This window comes from Nelumbo lutea, chromosome 1 (assembly GCF_056320005.1).
Source record: "Nelumbo lutea isolate HS-2025 chromosome 1, American lotus-T2T, whole genome shotgun sequence".
Lineage (NCBI taxonomy): Eukaryota > Viridiplantae > Streptophyta > Magnoliopsida > Proteales > Nelumbonaceae > Nelumbo > Nelumbo lutea.
Genome location: NC_142684.1, coordinates 115,364,971 through 115,386,625, shown reverse-complemented (window position 1 = coordinate 115,386,625; position 21,655 = coordinate 115,364,971). Strand labels below are relative to the sequence as shown.

The 21,655-nt window shown below is 31.7% G+C and overlaps 1 protein-coding gene across 1 annotated transcript; it reads right to left on the bottom strand.

Annotated features, from left to right (window-relative positions):
• Positions 1 to 5,239: 5,239 nt before the first annotated feature.
• On the bottom strand, positions 5,240 to 6,169 carry LOC148876938 (CAP (Cysteine-rich secretory proteins, Antigen 5, and Pathogenesis-related 1 protein) superfamily protein). The gene has a single exon (XM_088978810.1). The coding sequence runs from the start codon at positions 6,102 to 6,104 to the stop codon at positions 5,553 to 5,555; it is 552 nt and encodes a 183-aa protein (XP_088834936.1). The 5' UTR covers positions 6,105 to 6,169; the 3' UTR covers positions 5,240 to 5,552.
• Between the last annotated feature and the right edge of the window lie 15,486 nt (positions 6,170 to 21,655).

Below are 21,655 nucleotides of genomic sequence, written 5' to 3'. Positions count from 1 at the left end.
GAGTCCGGATCATATATATTGGTTATCATCTCGTCTTCACTCCCTAAACTCTATAAATTAGCCGAGGAAAAGATATCAATATATCATGTCTTTGTTGATGGCACTTTTAACTTACCCGCTAACCCTGTCTGTGGGCTGTTACGAGGGGGTGAGTCAATTGCCCGTGGGCTGTGGCTTTTTGATAGTCGCCTATAGGCTAAGGTTAGGGTTGCAAGTAAGGTTCAAAATATTGTCATGTTGCTTGTATCGGTCAATACATATCGTATTGGAGCCTTCCCGATATACCCCTACAGGGGGTGTTTTGGGTTGATGAGTGGTTCACGGGGTAGACCATTCTTAGACCGGCTCTTTTGAACCAGATTTGAATAAAAAGAAAAAATACAAAAAACAGTATCAATACTGGTGCATTGCCCTGTATCGATATTTTCAACCTTGATTGCAAGAGAACGGGATCTGCTCCTCACACGGGTGCTTCACAGGCACTTCTCCCGTGAATAATAACTTAAAGTATGAGAGAGATTCCCTATGCATGGTAGGATGTGCATGTGAGGTTGGTGTGAGGCGCCTGAGGAGCAGATCCAGTCTCGGTTGCAAGTGCCAACCTGTTGGTTGGAAAAGCGGAGACTTGGGATGGAGTCCCACTTGCACATGGGTTGGTAAGTGGTCACTTGCCCCAATATTTTTATTGGGGGCCCCACACCACTTCACATGTCTCTGGTCTCCCATTCTGGCCTAAGAAGCATAGCGAAGGTTTGACACCTTAAAACTAGATCTGAGATTGGAGCCCTGATAAATGGTTAGAATCTCCTTGGAGCTTTCTCTATGGTAAGCGGTAACTTACTGTATAAGAATATGGCTCTGTATATGATGTAGAGGTGGTAACATGACACGATCGGTTTGCCCATAAGAATCACTTGTCTTGCAAGTATTTTTGACACATGAAGGATGATGCAGCAGATCGAAGCCATCCAATTGAGCAATGGGTAGGGATTAATCACCTATTTACCTATGATAATTATTTATTTTTAAAGTTCTAATATTTTTACATAAAATAAATCTAAAACATGGTTTTTTCAACATGTTCCAAATAATTATAACATTAGAGACTCATGTAATAAAAGTTGATTATGTTTATAGTAGGAAAGTTGATCAAAGAGACATTACATAGAAATTATATCATCTGAAAGAGATGACCAAAATCAAGAACGGGTGATTGTAGAGAAAATAATAATAATAATAAAAAAATCACAAGTCTAAAGGTGAATGAAAACAATGTTTGAAAATCAATCAGAAATGGAGCGGAGATTATTGAGCATGTTTTTTCATAAAGGTTTTTCTTTTTATAGAAGAGTTAATTATAGGGTAAATTACAAAGACCCTTTGTACTATGGAGTTAGTGACAGTCCTCTTGTACTTTTTTTTGTGACAAAAGCCCCCCCTGAACTTTAGCCGTTTGACAAAGACCCCCTTCCGTTTAACATTCTGTCAGTTAACTTCAAAAATTTTTTTATCCGGCTGTGTAAAGATTTTTAAATTTTCAAACTAACCTTTTTATACTGTTCATTGTGTTCTCGATTGAAACCGTTCTCCGATTGCCAGCATGATAAAAGACATGCCCAGAGAACATAACAGTCTTCAGCGGTCCCATTCCGGCAAAGACCTGTGCGACCCATCTGGTGTTTTCTGAGAGTGAACTGAGAGGCCCTAATATGGATGCATTGGTGGTGGGCCATGACTGGGTGTGGGTGTCTTGATCATTGAAGCAAGTCCTAATGGGTGGGAAGAGGAAGCCTGCGTATGTGTTGTTTCTTCCCAAAGTGATACAGAGATTTGGCTCTCAACACATCATTCACTAAGCTTCACTTTATGGGAATCGTTCCCTTGGGACATATCCCCACCTAGATGCCATGTTTGCCATGCATGTCCTGTTCCTTCACTGCCATTATCTTGTTTCTCATCCCTTCTACCTTGCTCACTCTTGGCATTTCTGGTGGTGGTCTCCATTACAGACAGACGAGCAAACTCATGAGATAGATAGATAGTGCTAGCTTTAATTCTGCATATGTACCTGGATCTTGTGATTCTTCAGAAGAGGATGGTCTAAAAGCTGGCTGTTTATGTCTATGAACATAGTCAGCAATGATATCTTCATCTGGGCTCTGAACAAATGAATGATAAAAAGTTGGAACTTCAAAATAAGGTCTACGCAGGAGTCAATAAATCAGAATGAAGGATACCAAAGAACATGAGAGCAATCGAACGGTGATGATGAGAAAACTAACCTCTATGGTTTTAATGGCGGGTTTGTTGATCTTGTCAAAGTGTCTCTGAATTCTTGTGAGTCTCAAGCTCGATACATGTCTAAAATTTGTGCAGTTCAAACCCAAATGAGAATCATAGCCCTAGCTCTTCCTTCTGGTTTTGTGTAGTTAATGGTGGGCCCGCCTCTTCCTTCTGGTTTCGTTATCCATTTCATTCAGTGCCACCAAGAAACTGAGAAGCCTAGGTCGCCATTACTGGTAAAACAAATAACACAAACAAATCAGAGCCCTGGCTCCTAAATTCTTTCTGAAATCTCTATTTGGTACTTTCTTCAAGATATCCGGGAAAAAGGGCAAGAAAAAAGAAAATAGAAAAGGTTTAGTGGGGTATTTTGATAATTTAACGTTTTCCGTCATCTGACTTAACAGTCAAGAGGGTGTTTGTCTAATGGTTAAAGTTCAGGGGGGGGGGTTGTAAAAAAAAAATACAAGGGGGACTTGACCCCATAGTACAAGGGGTCTTTTTAATTTACCCTTAATTATATTCATGAAAACATACGGGCAAATAGGCAACTTGTCACGTGGAGAATTCCTTTGCCATTCAACCTCCACTAGGAAACTCGAATCCAAGGCTGTGGTGGTGCCTATCAGCAGCGTTAGGGAGATATTATTCTTCGAAATTTGGAGCCTTAGTGCAAGTAGTGTTTACTTGAGAAATAGAAGCTGTCCAAGAGCTGGTGGGTAATGTATGACTTAACTTACAAGCGTGAAGCTTGTATATATTTATATTTACATTCATAGCAGGTAGCAGATCCGAGACCTTGAATTATTAATTCCTTGCTCCATCAATCTGCCTAACAGCCTACTTGTCCATCTACTGTCCCAACCTAGTTTTCTGTTGTGTAAATTTTACCAAATGAAAGGACCTGAAAACTAGGGTTATCAATGGGCTCCGAAAATCTAATATTCGATCCCATATATTGGATGAATGCTGATTTCATCCCTTTATTAACTGATATAAAAAATCAACTCTGGTTATATGTAATATAATAATGTACATATAGATGTTATGTATAATATTCTATATTTTTATATAATATTTATATATGTTAAAAGTTAACTGTTTTTCATTTTTTATTCTTTATTTTATTGGCAATAAAATGGAGTAGGATCGATCAAATTCAAACCTGCCATTTGCGATATTTTCAGGTCGGATCTGGATATGAAATTTTAATAAATGGATCATGTTTGGATGCAATTGAATCCGGCCCCATTACAGTCCAGTCTGAGTCAAAATCGGATTTGGTCCTCACAAGATCATGCTCACACCATTCGCATAATCCATTGCAGTCCTGCGTTGGGAATACTTCTCATGAAAAAAAAAAAACATATAAATACAAAGATATTTCCAATGCATGACTGTAAAAGGCTGTGGAAACGGTTTGAGCACTGAAGCAGATCTCATCTGGATCAGTTGATTAACACATTGAGTAAACACTCAAAAATTTTTGAGGCCTGTTCCTTAACTTAAAATTCGCTCAGCCTCGGGCCTCCCCCTTGAAAAATATTAGAAATAACTTTGCTGAAGAAACTTACAATGTTGTGCCCACTAGATCTTGGGTCGTTACAACCTTGCTGAAGAAACTGGCTAAGTCATTGTTTAATCTTCCAGGCGTGTCTGGTATCATACTATTATTACATTGCATATACTTGTTTTTCTGCCACATCATGTCACCTAGGTGATTAGACTTCACCATACCAAAATCTTGTTTGGCTTGACTGATAAGTATAAATAAATTGTATTGACTTTTGTCTTAATAAATTTTAGAGGAAATATCATTTATATGTGAAAATAACTTTTAAAGAGGGACTGTTGTGTGAGTGTTTTTCTCCTACGTGAAACTTAAGTGGCACTCCTGTAATAAATGACAATAAGCAAATGTTATCTCACCCTTTATATCCATTTTATACAATAGCACAATACCAAATACAACCCTAATATGATTTACCATTTATGGCCATTTAATTGCAGCTGAGATATAAAAGCGCTTTTCTATATTTAAGGTGATTGTTTGGTATCCATGTTGATTTCTCATGAGATGGCGTCACATTAGAGCCATGTTAGTGATTTGCCTTTTAAGGCCTTGTTCGTTTATAACTTTTTAGGTTATTTGGGTAATTGCACTTTTATTTAGGTAAATGTTTTTTGGGTAAATTTATTTATCTATTTAAAAAACTTGGTGACTGTTTAGAAAAATATAAAATTTGGGATTGCTCATTTAATTATCAATGTTTGGATGGTTGATAAGGAGAATTATATGGTATTCTTAGGATATTTTTGATTTTTCAAATGTCACTTAACGATTGGTTAATGGCAAGTATTGGATTGTCAAATTTTGAAAGTTTAAGTGCTGAATTATCACATTTTAAAAGTTTGAACACTGAATTTATCACATTTTAAAGTTCAGGGACGAAATTATCGCTCAAGCCAAAGTGCAGGGCACTGATCAGAATTTTCCCTAAAAATAAAAAAGAATCAAGAAAACGGCACCATTAAAGGAAACACGATTTTTGACGTTCTCTTTTGGGACCAATGCTGATGACTTGACATCCAACGTGAATAGTAAATCACTGACGTGGCTCCAACTTGGCGGCAATGGTTCCAAATATACACATTTTTCCGTTTTATGAAAAAAAAAAAAAGGAACGGCACAGCAATGCAATGACGCAATGGAGAAAAAAATGCGAACAATTAAGAATGGTGCCATTCCATTCCATGTGTCATGTGTGGAGTAGGCGAGAAAGGGATTGCTCTCTTCGTACGGGTACTAATAATCATCATACAAACACGGAGATTCCTTGAGTTGAGAGAGTTCCATATAGAGAGACCATCCGACCTGCATCGTGGGCAAGTTGCCTCCCTCAGTCGCGTCGGTTCATTTGATTTATTACCCTTACCCACATCAATTAAAATTGAATTAATCCAAATCAACTCAACTGTTTTATTTATGACTAAGTAATAGACTATCTTGTCTTAACAACGATAACTCGCTCGTCCAAAAAGGAAAAAGAAAAGGAGGATTACTCTAATATCCCAGCATTTTCTACTTTCTGGTTTCTACTACTCATACTCAGATTAAGTAAAAGATTTGATTAGAGAGATAGAATGGTCCCCCTCGTAAGTAAGTCGTACCACCTACCACCACGTGAAGCTGAAACTTGATAAAGGAGCCAACAACATGAACACACATTCTCTCTCTCTCTATCCTGACTATCAGACTATCTCTGGCTCTAGTAGGGGCTCTGTCCGATGAAATTTCCAGGTGGGTCATATAAACATATAGTAATGGTAGTAGGAGTCGGTTTCACACAGGTAGCTTGTGCACATCCCAAGTCCGAAGAGGTGTTCCAGACCACCTGTGTGTAGGAAAGGCATTGATGATTCGGGATGCATGAGTTGGTTGCATGATCGTAGTACTTCTTCTCTTCTACCCAGGATCCGACGGCAGCAGCCGGAGTCGCAAGCGATACCGGTCCGCTCATCCACATCTGGTTGGAGCCGTACTTGGACTTGCTGAGATCTGCAAATTTGCACCCCATCTTGTCCCTTTGGTACCTCACCATCAGGCTGGCGTCTGTGGCTAGCTTCATGCTCCACTTTAGGGGTCCGACACCCACTGCAGCTCTGGCTTGGTTGTGACCTGCTAAGAACTCTTCGCTCGCATTCTGCTTCTGTGCGGAGGCAGTGCTGCTGATGGCTATTCCTACAAAACCCACCAAGATCAAGATGAGATGATGGGGGAGTAGGTGTTGTGGCCGCCGGTTGCGGTTGCGGACAGCCATTTCCTCACAACGAATTAATCGGAATCCTTTCTTTCAGGATTTCAGGATTGATGAATTTGATGGATGGCCTCAACTTATCGGAATAAGGTCACTTTTATAGACGGACGGGCAATTGATACTTGCTGAGACTTGTTAAAGAGATCAACTTTAATTACAGATCTACCCTTGCTATAGAGTTTGCAAACCTGGTTTGAAGAGAAGGGTGCTGTGGTCATTTGACACTGTGGGAAGTGATATGATGATGATGCTTGTACTTGACTCGACCACTGGTACTTACTTGGTAGTGAGCTGGGGGACTGAGGTATATATAATAAGTAAGTAGCGACCTGTGTGTGGTTACTTTACTCTTGGTTAAAGATTAAAATAGGAATTGGGTTTGGTTTGGTTTACTCTTCTTATAAACCTCACCGCATTTGGATTTTGGATTTGTCCCGGTGGAATCTGGGGGGCCGATTCACCTGAAAAAGGCATCAATCTCCAAATTCATTGGCTATTTTACAACGTTTACACGGGAAACCGTGTGCGTATTAAGGTGTGGAAATTACTAAAAATCAATCACTTCAGCTTCCCTTTATGTTCAGAACAATGGCATGTGATCTTGTTGACTTTGCCCAACCCTTAAACAATGTGCCCATATACTATGATTTAAAGGCTGCGTTTGGCTGCATTGCAAATTTTTATGGGATTTTAAATAGGTTGAGTTTTTCAGTTTTATTTGTTTGTGAAAAGGAAAATAGTGTGATCCCACCTTATATACAAGAGACAGAGTGAGATATTGACGTGGTTCCCATTTTATATGAAAGAAAATTGTGATAGGACACAGGTGATACGAATTTTGCATAAGATTAAAAAAAATTAATTTTGAGTGTAAAAATACATTAAACACAAATTTTATATCAGAAGAAAATGTAAAGCGCAGTTACAAATAAACGGATGCAGAATTAAACTAGGTGCAACATATTTGTATCTGATTCAAATATGTATTACAACTAAATGCAGCCTAATTCTTATACATACATTCATCTATATTAATATTAAAAGTGAAAATGAGAGTGTAAAATTTTAGTTTGATTAAAATATCCTATTTTTTGAATTGGTCTAAAGGTGAAACAATGATAATTATATTAATAATTTTAATAATAAATAATTTTTCATATTATCCATTAGAGTTTTATTTTATTTTATTAATCATTAAATATTATAATTAAATTAAATTTTCTAGTATTTATTGGTATGTAAATTTTTAGCCCAAGAAGTGAATAGGGCCCAATATATAATAAAAATTGAAAAGAGGTTGTTGGGCCCATTAAGATGAGATCTTTTTGTGTGAGGCCCAATGTGTGGGCCCTCCAACGTATTGGCCCAAGGTGTTGAGCCCAATATGAATTGAAGAAAATAAATGACAAACAAAAAGCAAAAAAAGGGGGGATGCTGGTTTGGATCTTGACGGACCACATTACTCATGATGTGTTATTGCACCTAGATGCCAAGTGGACTTTTCACAAGAGGTCTCCCAATCAACTTTTAAGGACAAATGAACATGGTCCCACTAATTAAAGATCAGGTTAGCTAAATTGCCATTTTGGGTGGATTAATTCACGTACCATTTAAGTCAAAAGAATCCATTTCAAGTCCTTGTGAAAATCCATTTAAATGCTTACAAAGACTACCCGAGTCAGTGCCGATTGGGGAAAGAAAAGTTCTAATTATTTAATGGAATTTCCTTTTAGGGGATTTTATGATTCAGTCCACCCCTAGGAAATCCTATCTCCACCTACGGGTCTGAATCCTACCTATGGATACTAGTAGACTAGGAGGGGGCTACAAAAAAGATTTCTGAGGGGGAGTGCAGTCCAAAAATCTCTTTTATGTGTGGGCCCAATCTCTTACCAAATGGCCTCTTTACATGGTTCCCTTATTAATTTTAAATATTGATTGTTATAATCCCACTGAATCACTTAAAAATGTCAATACAAATTGGGAAATTGTCTAAAACTCACAATGAGTTTTCAACATTTCTCTTAAACTTACCGCAACTTTTCAAAATGTCTAAAACTCACAATGTCAGTAAGTTTTTATTTTCCAAAACTCACCTTCCGTTAGTGCACCGTTAATGCTTCTTAACAGAGATGTCCATGTTAGCATAAAAAACAATTTACATGATCAAATTACCCTTGAATGGTGAGTTAGAGGAAAAATGGTCTATTTCAGTTTTCAATTTTCCTTTTTTTTTTTTGCATTTTAGTGTTTTGTTATAATTTCCAATGCTTTTTTATAATTTCTGTTTTTTTTTTTACATTTTTCTATTTTCTACAATCTATAAATTTTCTTGTATTTTTTGTTATTTATTTGCAATTTTTGTGTTTTTCTATAATTTTTGGTGTTTTTTCTACATTTTTTATTTTCTTATTTTGTTTTTCAATTTCTATAGTTTCTATAATTTGAAAATAATTTTTTATTTTGTTTTTCAATTTTTATAAATTTTATATTTTTTTTATAATTTCTATGTTTTTATGTATTTTATATTTGAAAATATTTTTTTTGAACTTTTTCATTTTTTCATGTCTAAATATTAAAATGGTAATATATTAACACCCGCTAATTTATTTTGTATATATTTTATATTTTTTTGTGAAGGTTAAAATGGTAATATATTAACATTGTTAGTCTTTTTAAGTTTAAGCTAGTGACATGGTGAGTTTTAGACATTTTGAAAAGTTGTAGTGAGTTTAAGAGAAATGCTGAAAACTCATGGTGAGTTTTAGACAATTTCCCATACAAATTTAACAAAGAGAATCCTATTCGTTAGATTGGACCAGGTATCTCTCAATCTCAAGCCAATCTTGTGGGTCCCCTAATTAATTGATTAAATGGTAATTATCACCCATAATGACATTTCCATTATTGTCAAATGAGATGGAATCACGACTATCAAAACTAGACTTCCATTCATACATGATTTTGAATGTCAAGTTGGTAGGCTCTTTTTGGAAGAGGAGAGTAGATTCTTTTACATAAAAGAGAAGATAAAAAATTAAGAGAAGGAATGTCGAACCGGAGAAGACAAAAGAATTTGAAAGAACTCTAGCTCCTGTGTGGCTGTTAAAGTTTCAAGTTAAATGCTATTAGCCACATGCATGTCAAGAGACATGCTCAACTATGATCGTTCTCTCCATCTTCGGCTCTCCCCTTTTGGCTCCCTCCAGCAGCTCCCAAGTTTTGTTTAACCTTTCTTGCTACGGGAAAGAAAAACTAGAATTTTGACTCCTCAATTGTTGAAGCTTCAAAACTGTTGTAGTCCCGTGCCATGTGAATCGAAGGATTTGATCCTTTGAGTTGCTGCAATCAAAGAAAGCTCCCATCAAATTATTGTAAACAAGAAATCTTCTATCAAATTGCTTCAACCAAGAAGAACTTCATTGAATCATTACAACCAAGGGACCTCTTACAACTAAAGTTGTCAAGCTTTATGGGTCGTGTCCGTGACAAGTTACAAATACAAGTTACAAATATATGTTCGGTCGTGTTTGTGATAAGAGAATCAGAGGGTTTTCTTCAAAAAAAAAAAAAGAAGAAAAAAAAATAGTTTGTATCCCACTTACATTTTACAAAAAAAAAAGTTAATTAAATTTCTTTGAATTTGTCTTCTTCATTTTTTGTGCTCCAAATTTATCATGCAATTTGTGTTGACAGTCATAGTTAAATTAATTTAAGTCCAAGCTCAAGATTTAAGACAGGAGTTCGGATCTTGTAACCACAAGAACTCTACCCACATAACATTGTAGCCACACATGGAGAACATCTCATCCTCCTATAGAGTATTGTGCACGGAGAGATGTTCTTAATGCACAAGGGGTAATCTAATAAATAAAATTAAAATTTAGCAAATTTTTATCTAGGAACTATTAAAAATTAAGAAATTAATAAAAATTAGTAGTTCATAAAATAATAATAATAATAATAATAATAATAATAATAATAATAATAATTAAAAATAATAAAATAAATTGTTTGTGTTATAATGTAAAGACTATAAAATTTAATTAAAATATTAAAACTAATAATGACCTAATTATAAATGTCTTAAGACTCCTACTTAGGGATGATCATTTATTACTTAGCCTAAACTCGGCTAAACCAATAAAATTTTGAGCTCAAGCAACTATTTTCTTCTGAGCTAGGTTTAGCGCAGATCTACTGTTCCACACGATGTAGAGAGTAAGATTGTAAATAGTTTGGATTCAAATAAGAACCAATTACATCTGTATCTGCATTCAACTATGGAATCTAGATCCACATTCACATTTGATTATTATGTTGGGTTTTGGATCATCTTTGTATTTAATCTTGAACCATCTTATTGTGTTTAAAATGACAAAAAAAAAATTTAAAAACCAACAATTTTTAAAGTATATATGTATAATAATGTATATAAATATAAAATATTAAATTTATCAATTATAAACTTTATATAGTTATACATAATATATATGTGTATATAATTATTGGATTCCAATTGCTATTATTTGGTTCATTTGGAGTTGAAATTGGAATCAACTAACAGTTTTATTAACATTTTATTATTTTATTTGTACATTATTATTATTATTTTATTACTTTAATAGTTAATATCTTAGTATTTATAATGAATATTTTATATTAATATTTTATTTGTGCTTAATATTATTTGATTATTAATACTGATATTTTTATTTTACTTTTTATTATTACTTAGTTAGTAGTAATATTATTATAACTAAAATTATTTTTTTCCTATCCCAAAATAAATTGTATTAATATTTTATTTATACATTATATTTAATAATTAATATCTTTGTTTGCTATTATTATTTTAGTAATATTTTATTATAGTACTATTCTTTTATTATTATTATTATCTTATATATTATTAATTTAATAATATTTTATTACTTTATTAATATTAGGGTTTTGGTATCATGAGTTCTTTAGTCCTTAAGGGGGCCTAAAATACTTAAAGGTCCTTACAATAATTATTATTTTATGTTTTTAAAACAACAAAAAATAAGAATAATACAAAAATGGAAAAATAGATAAATACCTATGCGGATTTTTATATTTTTATAAATGGTTATTTTGTTATTTTATTATAATTTGTTATTTTTATTATCACTTTTAATTATTCTATTAATATTAATTATACTAATTTTTATAAATGATCATCCCTAAGTACAAATTAATACTATATTTTATTAATTTTTTAACTTTTAGTTGTTGCTAGATAAAAACTTGCTGATTATTTAATAATAATAATAATAATAATAATAATAATAATAATAATAATAATAATAATAATAATAATAATAATAATAATAATAATAATAATAATAATATGTTATGTATCACACATTACATGTTTCTAGACAAATTGGAACCACTCATTAATTTTTTATTTTTATATCATTTTAATGGGTCTTGTATTTTATATAAGCCTCTTGTGTAGTATGGGCACTATACACAATATTATTAAAAAATAAAATACAACATTAAAACACGGGTTCTATTTGCAATAATACTTTTGTATTTGAATTTCTTATTTTTGCTAGTGTTTATTAAGTTTCATTTTAGAGTGGAATTGAAATGTTTTTAATTTTATTAATGGAATTTTATTTAAACTACTTATTATTAAGTTTGATTTTTATTAGTGCTTTTAAATTTTATTAAGTTTTGTTAATATTTATTAGTTTTAACAGAAAGTTTAGTGGATTTTTAAATTAATAATTTTTAAAATATATTTTTATTTTTTCCGTTTTATGTTTGATTGTTTGACCTCAACCTATTCATATTATTTGACTTATTAATATTTTTTAATATTTTTTATTTTATTATGTTGTATTATCCACACACTTTCTCTCTTAGATGCCTTTTTTAAATGTAATAATATCATGCATTAAAATCAACGGGTTTGGAAAATTTAAAGGTCTTTTTCTCTATTAGTGTGCAACTTTATTAATCTAATCAAAATTGGCAATGATTACTTTTTAATATTTTTAAAACAAAAGAAGATAGGAAAAATTGAGAAAATAGATAAATAACTTCTCTCAAGGGAGAGACATACATAAGATGCATACATTGGGAAGGTATAAGCAAATTTGGATTTCGTAAAAGCAAAAATTGTACTAACACTCTTATATAGAAACGATATCCAACCATTCATAAAAATATCTTGGGTGTAACATAGTGTTCATACATATTTTTTGCTTTCAGGAAATCCCATCTCAACTTGTTTAAGCACAACAGGAGAAAAGTGTATGTAACTCCAAACACTGAATAAAATTACTAGGATTTAATCTTTAGATGGAATTATAATAGAGGATGTCTTAATCATTATTCCATTTGCTAGCTCTACCTCTGCCGTGGCATTTCCTTGTTCTTTCACTTGTCGTCGACCTCATAGAAAAAGAGATAATGAGACAAACATCATTTTGGGGTCTATTTAACTCAATTTATACCTATACTATATATAAAAGTGCGGATGCACTGTAGAAGTTTTTTTGGACTAAAATTACCCTCTATTTCTTTGTTTGAGAAAGGGTATAAAAGTCATTTTATTACAAATTTAATACCATCTTTAATGACTACTATAATGTCCATATTTGTCTATTTATTCCATCTCTAATTGTAAGGGTTGAAAATGTAACTTCAATTATTACTTTACGCTTCATTTGATATCCTCTTCTTAAGTTCTATACTTAAAGACATTAACTTCTATTTTCTCTTATTAAATTCTATATTTAAGTTATTTTTCAATAATAAATGCTACTAATTAGATCTACAACAATATTTTTAATAATATAACCATTCTTTATCCAAGTGATGACAAAGTAATTCAACCATTGGAATCCAATTGATCAACTTATGAAGTCATAGTTAGGTAATAAAATTTTAAAAATAGAAATAAATATAGAAAAATTAGACATATTTATGATATCTTTTAATCTAATTAAAAAATAAGTGTAATAAAAAAGAATTATTTTTATTAAAAATAAAAATGAAATCCATAATTTATAACTAACAAAAAATGAAATTATTTTACTATTTGACAAATATCAATAATTCAACTTTTGGGTCAAATGTGTTAACATTTAATGTCATAAATAAATAATAAAAATTATTATATTAAACAAAAAGTAAATGTGGCATATCAGAATTATTAATAACATATAAAAATACATAAATTTTGCAAAAAATATTCAAGCACATGTATAATATTATTTTATTATCATTTTAAACAAAATGTAAGTGTGGAATATCAAAATTATTTTTACACATAATAATACAAAAAAATATATAAAAAATTGAACACATATATAATTCTATTTTTACACTACTATTAAAAATATGAATGAGATCGTAAACTTTTTTTGATTAAAATACTCATTTTTGAATTTAGTCCCTATTTAATTATGAGGTTTAAATTGTAAATTGAACTAATATTTTTCACCTCATTCAATTCCCTCTATTTGAATCTTACATTTTTTTAATAAATTAACAAAAAAATATACATTAAAAAGATGAAACATTACAAAAAGAAGAATCTTGTCAAGTAGGTATGTTTGTCAATGATACTTGAAACTTCACAACTTGATCCAATTATCACATATTTAGATGAAGTGTTTATGTAATCATATTTGAATTTTGCAATCTACATCCAATTAATAATAAAAATAAAAATATAAAAAAAGTAAAAAAACATATTTATAACAATTTTTGCATACATTATTACTATCATTATCATCATTTAGAATTGCCACGTGTAAAACACATGCACGCTTACTAGTACTCAAAAGGGAGGAAGCCACATGTAATTTCAATAGAACTGTTAGTTTTAGAAGTAGAATTGGTTTATGCTTGATTAACTTGGTTTGGTTAGAAAAAAAATTCACTAAAATAACTTTCGTTGGTTGATTAGTATTTGAATCCCTATTCATATAATATGTGTTGAATACTGTGTCATAAATAACACGAGTAAGATCAATTGGACATTGATAGTTAACATGGTGAGTGGCGTGGTGTCGGTTCCTTGGTCCTTATTGTCCATATGGGGGTAGGTTATAGATTTATGTGGAAATGTTGCATAGAAAATTAGTCATGAATATAGGAAACACAATCATGTGGCAGATATAATGGCGGATTATTCTTTTAATACGGAGAATAGCTAGTGATGAGGGGTGATTTGGCCTTCCAATCACATAGGGCCACATGGTGATTCTCAACCGTTTAATGACACCTCAGTGCCATGTGCAAGCAGGCTGCACCAGGCCAGACCGACCCGTGCCAATTAGCCTGACATACATCTCGATCGATGGAAGACCGGCGGGTTGCTCCATTATAGAACAGAGCATATCACCTCGAGGGAGCAAGCAAATGACTTTGGATACCGGCTTAACTCTTCAACCTGGGTATCCAAAAGCTTGAGTAGCCAACTAACCTCTAGGGTACCGACTTACGTTGTGGGTTGTCCTTATTTGATTGGCATGCCTATCAATTTTGAAATAGACGGCAATGTGTTGTCCACTTGGCAAGGATGGCCCCAGTCTCGTTTGCTTCGAGGAGACTGGATGAGGATCATCACAAACACCGGTAGAGCGTGCCTCGAAAATAACGAGCCGATGAGCCTTATCGTTCCTGGATATCTTAGACACGACTCTTGGACTCTGAGGTCTATAAAATGACACTTCCACGCCTTCACAAGGTATGTGCGCGATTTAGTTCATACAAGCTCTCTAACTCTCTGAATCTCCATTCAATTTCTTGCTCACTAAGCTCGACTAACTTAAGCATCAAAGTTCCTAGCTCGAGTCCAAACCCCTAGGTACTTTGATCTCTTGCTTCTAGCAGATCTGTCCGTCGACCTCAACACTCACTTGTTTGAGCTGTCCCCTAGCAGGGAAGTTGGGCGATTCAACCTCTATCAGTTAGATATTGTGGCTTTGTAACACTTTTCTTACACCGTTCAATAAGAGCTTAAGAGTTTGGTTTTGGATTAAAATGATCTATACTTTAGGGGAAAGTTGGCCAACTTTCTCATATTCTTTTTCCAGTTAAATGTGGAATCTACGAAAATAAAACTTTTCTATGGGTAAGCTTTTGACAATTTACCCAAGAAAATTTTACTCACCTCACAGATGATTAAATTACTTACCCATAAAGGGGGAAATTGGCCAAACTGTATAAGCTCAAAATGTCCTTACAGAATAAAAAAGCTAGGCTCCCTTTGGGAAATTTTCTCATTTATCCAACTAACAATTTTTAGCAAAAGAACATGGCAAATGTATTTATTTGGATAACACTTTACCATGTCACACTTATTTGGGTATATGCATTTAACCAGGTAAGTAACTTACCACCAAACCAAATGAATAGGGCATTGTATGTGTTAAAGATCATCTTAGTGTTTGCTATGTTATTTCTATGAGGGGATGATCTTCTTGTATAGATTATTTAGAGGGGTAAGGTTTTCATGTCACCCCCTTTCCCTATCTGTTTTTATTTGGATTCTAAAAAAAATTTACGGTGGCCTCCCCTCTGGTTAATCATTTCATCTACTTGAGTTTATTTTTTTGCCATGTACTTGGAAGTTATGAGACCTTTTATGCTGAAATGCCTACAATTTTACTTGTAATGCTGGACCATCACAACATATCAAGAGGTATTATGTTTGTATTGCCAGTTATTTTCATCCTTACAAGGATCTAACCTAATTGATGTGGTGGGCATTGATAGGCCTAGTATCATAGTTTTAATGGGGTGAAATTAGGAGTGCAACTCAAGTTGGCCCGAGTTAGCATTTTACATTGCTTTGGGCCTAGGCTTTTAGGTAGGGCCCATTCAAATTTTTCCAAAAGGCCAACCCAAGCCTGACCAAGTTGCACCCCTAGGTGACTAAGGTGGCATTTGATAAAACTTAAGTACAATTAGATCTGTCCATGGACTGGTGTCAGGCTTGTCTTTTGCCAGAATTTGAATGGACCTAACCCAAAGCCCAAGCCCAATATAGTGCAAAGTTAAGCTTGAAGCCCAAACTGTGAACAAGTTTGAGTATAATGTCTAGAGAGTAGAAAAAGTTATGTTCTTCATACAAATATGATATTTGAAAGTTTGCTTCTACCTGTGGCTGCCCGACTAGGAGGGGGGACGGAATGGAGTATGGAGTGGAATTACCATCTAAATTTTTGGAAATTTAGAAAAATCCAAAAATTTTTGAGAAAAACATTTTGGTTTTTTTGGTGACTCATTGTCCAAAGGGGATGATATTCTTAGGGTCCGGGGACCAAGGTACGGTGTGAGAAGGTGTTAGGCACCACACATGCACCTGGTTAAACTGGCCTCTATTTCATCATTTTCCAAGGAATGTTTAATAATTATGGACTAAAAAAACCACACAAAGACATACTACATTAGCAAGAGAATAATAAAACATAATTCTAACTATTTTTTATTTTCTAATCAACTAAGAATATAAGCTAGTAAAGAAGTAGCAAGGAAAAATAAATAGAGAACAACAAAACACACAAGACATGACTATCTAAACTATCCAATTAAATGAGTAAACGATGAAGGGATTAAAAGAACTTTAATAAAATCAAATGGAAAATTGTAGATGTTCTTAAATATATTCTGGAATGAAAATTCAAAAGGAAAAAATATGCTTTTATGAAAAATGATGAGAAGTATTAGTCTAAATTGAAAGTTTGAAGTTGCAAGGATGTATGCAGATGAGATTTTTCCATGATGTAAATTTTGTTTTGATACAATACAATGCAAGTGTGGGGAGAGAACATGCTATAATGATATTTAAAAGTGTTTTAGATGAGTGGTGAAACTTACTAATTAGACTAGGAGGATGTTTGAAACTATGGGTGTTTAAAAAAAAAACGGTGCTACGTCGGATCCACATAGGCATTTCAACAAACACCCATGTATCTCATTGTTTAGTTCAGCCGATTATTAAAAAATCGGGCATGTCTCGAAATTCGGGATCCCACCAATGCATAAATGTCAAATTTGGTGTTTCATGCTTCGGTGAACCATTTCCCCCAACAGTTGACTGATGTGTATCTTATGTGGTGGTTATCTGTCAGCACATACATGAAAAATGGTGATGAAAATCACCTTAACAAACAACATAGCGTTGCTCACTGCCTACGTGGCAGAAGCATTTTTCTTGTGAAAAACGGGTCTTGAAAGCATGAACATTTTTTTTGAAAATCGGTCCCTTAAAATGCCCATGCTTCCAAACACCATGTAGGTATTCAAGTGTGATCCTATGGGTTTAGGACCCACCGTTTCCAAGCAAAACTACCTATCATGAGGTGCATCAAAGATAAAAAGGGCTAATTGAGTTGATAGATTGGTCAAACTTATGGAGATAAAGAGAGAAAATTAAAGAATGATATTGGAATCATGGATGAAAATACTCTTATTACTGATGATGCGATAAATGGACAAGGTTACAAAAATAAATAAAAAAAAAGTGATGAAAATAATAGGAACGCTATTAAAAGGATTTCCAACATGGGTTGAGATTGAACCTATCAAGACAAATTATTTTCTACGACAATATGGACTGTAATCTAGACTGTTTAACCTAACCTACAAGGAAATGCATGCTAAGCTATGCTTGAAACTTTAATGTCATGCAATGATTTCCATTTTCTTTTTTTTAAAAAGTATTATATATATATATATATATATATATATATATATTAAAACATAGTAATGAAGAAATTTTCTTAGGTTTTTGAATTTTTTATTTTTTAATTCCATGTCATTTTTGAAACAACCAATGAGATGTACTTTTCTAATAACCTAAATAATCTCTTTTCCTAAAATTTCTCCTAAATTACCTTCCCCACTTTCTCCAAAATTATCTCTAATTCATATTTATATTCTAAATTATCTCCAATTTCTAATTTATCCTCTCCCCTACGTTTTATCTATATCTATCTAAAGAAAGTTTGGATTAAAAAAAATAAGAATTATTTAAATATTCTAACAAAATTATATAATATATTTAAAATATTTATTAAAACATAAAAATAATTTTATATTTTTACAAAATTATGTACTAATAATTTAAATTATTTTTTCTGGATTATCAATTAAAAAATTTTCAAATATTTAATAGTTTTAAATAAATAAAATTCAAATAACAATAAAAATTAAATATTTTATAGATTATTTAATAACCAAATATTTATCATAACTAGATTTTAAATAGTTAAAATAACGAAATTATGTAATAAATTTATTCAAACTAGAGCAATAATTATAAAATAATATTGAAATTAATAATAATTTAATGTATTACAAAAATAATAATGAAATTATGTAGTAATAGTATAATTTATGATTTTATGGATAATTAAACTCAATAAATAAACTAAAATTTAAATATTTTACATATTATTTAATTATTTAAACAACTAAATATTTTAAATAACAAAATATTTAACACAACTAGATTTTAAATAGTTAAAATAAATAAATCATGTAATAAATAGTTAAAATAATTATAACATAATATTTAAATTAATAATAATTTAATATTTTTACATAATATTGTAAATAACTAATTTCACTTAAATCAAGTAATAATTCGAGAAAATAACTTTCAAAAAATTAATATTTATTAATAATAATTTTAAACTCTTAATCTGTATTTATTATATAATTATATATACTAAAATTAATATTTATTGTAATTCAGTAATTATTTATTGTTTTTTGTGATAAATGTATTTTCAATGATTATGTATAAATTTATTTTGTTTTGTTATTTAACATAAAACTTCAATAATTAATGGAGATTAAACTATTATTATTGAAAATTTTAAATTTAATTTGTTTTACTTATTATATTTATTGCATTTTTGTTATAACTTATGATTTATATTTATTAGAGATTAAACTATTTTTTGAGGTTGTACTATTTATTGAATAAGTTAATGTATTTTGAGTACTTATTATATTTTTTTCTTTATCAATATATTTTCAATAATTCTATATTTTTCGCTATAAATTTTCAATAATTATGGGAGATTAAACTATTGTTTTTATTAAAGATGAGATTATTAGTTTAGCTTAAATTATGAGTGCTCATGAGTTGGTTTGATTTGGTCGTGAGCTATTTGGCCAACCAAATTGACTTGGTCAGGTTGGGTAATTGGTAAGCTAAAGTCAGCTGACCTTTTGTGAAAACCGACCCACTCAAGTTGTATCAATTGAGTTAATTTTTGGTTTGGTCAGTCAATTCAAAAGATTTAAACTTAAAAATTTAATTAAATTTTAAAAATTATAGTGCAATTATTAAAAAATAAATCTAAAAATTAGATTTATGATATAAAAATATTTTAGACTAAGAAATATGTGAAATTTCCCACATTTCCATATTAAAAATTATATTTAAAATATAAAATATTAATATATATCCATGGTTAGGTCGTTTAATTTTGGTTGGTTTACAGATGGCCAAAGTGAAACTGATCCAATTTGGTCGAATTGGGAAATTTTGGAACCAAAGCTAACCTAAAATACTAACTAGCTCGGGTCGAGTTGATCGGGTTGGTTGGTTTCATTAGTTTGATGAATAAACCTAATTAAAATTAATTATTGTTATTTTTGTATGACAAAAAAGTTATTAAATGTAGTATATAAAATATGAATAATTATTAGTTATCTAAAAAGTTGAAAATATAAAACAATTGTATACTCTTATGTGCTTTTATTAGGGTCATTTACTAGAACACACCTTATAGTTTTACATATTTACTTAAACCTACCTTATAGTTTTTATTTTGCTAAAACATCACGTATATTTTACAACTTATTTACTTAACCAACCTTTCATTAAGGAGTGTTTGTTTTGCTATTAGGCCCATGATTTTTTATTTCAAAAATGCACTTAACACTTTTTTTTGTACATAAAACAAAATTGACTAAATATAGCCAATAAAGTGGTTGCCCGTGTTTTATTAAGGGCAAAATGGTATTTTTATTTTTATTTTCTTTTAATTAAATTTATTTAAATGAACATTAGGGTCAACACTATCATTTTCTACTATCATCTAATGGAAGATTGATTAAATCCATTGCAAATTTTAAGTGGTGTTTTAGTAAAATGTTAAATATAGGGTAGATTTTAGTAAATCCAAGAAACTATAAAGGGTCTTTTAGTAAATAACCTTTTTTATTATTTAACTTTCGCTTAATAAATCCTGTGCATCGCATGAGTCCCCGCTTGTGAAAATATATAACAACGAATAGATAAGAAAAGAAAATTAACAAACAAACAAACTAATCTATGCTCATCTTTGGGCAACAGATGACTCACCCTACTAGACTAATAAAAAAAGAAATTATTGAAATCACTTAAATGAGAATGGAATGCATGAATTTGAAAGCATAAATACAAGGAAAAAACTCAAAAGATATAATACCTCCTGAACTACGGTGACTTGGCATGATGTGCTTTGTCGCTAGAAACCGAAAAGCCTTAGACATCCTTTTCTAGCAGAGTTGGAGATGTTTTGAAGCTCCCATGTTCAGGTTATGTGGCCCAATAAATGAAAAGGTAACGATGTTGAATATTATGGTGCTTTCAATTGCATCTTTTCGGCATGGTAATGGAGAATTAAGATACACACAGAGGAGACAAATGGATGAGATTTAAGGGGTTTTTGGTGGGAGATTAATTGAGAGAATGGGATGTCAAGAGGAAGAGATTCTCTCAATCAATCAAGACAATAAGTGGAATATTTCACCAATTTATCTAAATTGGATATTCTAATTTTAGGTGAGTGGTTTGATTGATTGGAAACTCCTAACTAATCAAATCTTGGATTTTAAGATGGTTTTAAAGGCTGAGAGGAAGGATATGATCATGGGATGCCCTAGGTTCAAAGTTATTGTAAAGAGAATTCCAAACGAAGGGCTTAGATCGAATGTAGCATAGGATCTCAAGATGGAAAGGTTAATGGCGCCAGAATTGGACGATCTTGGTACCATTGGAATCGGAATTTCAATCTCTATCCATTTACAAGGTTGAATTTCAGATTTCATGTGACATAGGGTTTAGGATAAAAAATGGTCCTGATCGGATGATCGAAATTGGTTTTGACTTCAAGTCTTGAGATAGAGGGGAAAATAGTGTTGGATTTTGATTTTTGGGCTCTATACACCTATGGGTTTGGTTTTCTTATTTTACATGAAATGATGTTCAAGACCAAGATGATCCAATCGGATGATCAGAATTAGTTCCGGTTTCAGGTCTTAAGATGAAGGGGTAAACGGTGTCGGATTTGGGTGATATTGATGTCATTAGATTTTGATTTTTGGGATCTATGTACTCATAGTCCCGGATTACTGATTAGAGGTGAAATGAGTTTAGGATCAAAATGTTCCTGATCGAATGATTAGAATCAGTTCTAGCTTTGGGTCTTAAGATGAAGGGATAAATGGTGTTTGATTTGGGTGGTCTTGGTGTCGTTGGATTTGGATTTTTGGGATCT

Excerpts from the sequence above, each read along its gene's own strand:
- LOC148876938 (XM_088978810.1), bottom strand. The coding sequence starts at position 6,104 with ATGGCTGTCCGCAACCGCAACCGGCGGCCACAACACCTACTCCCCCAT.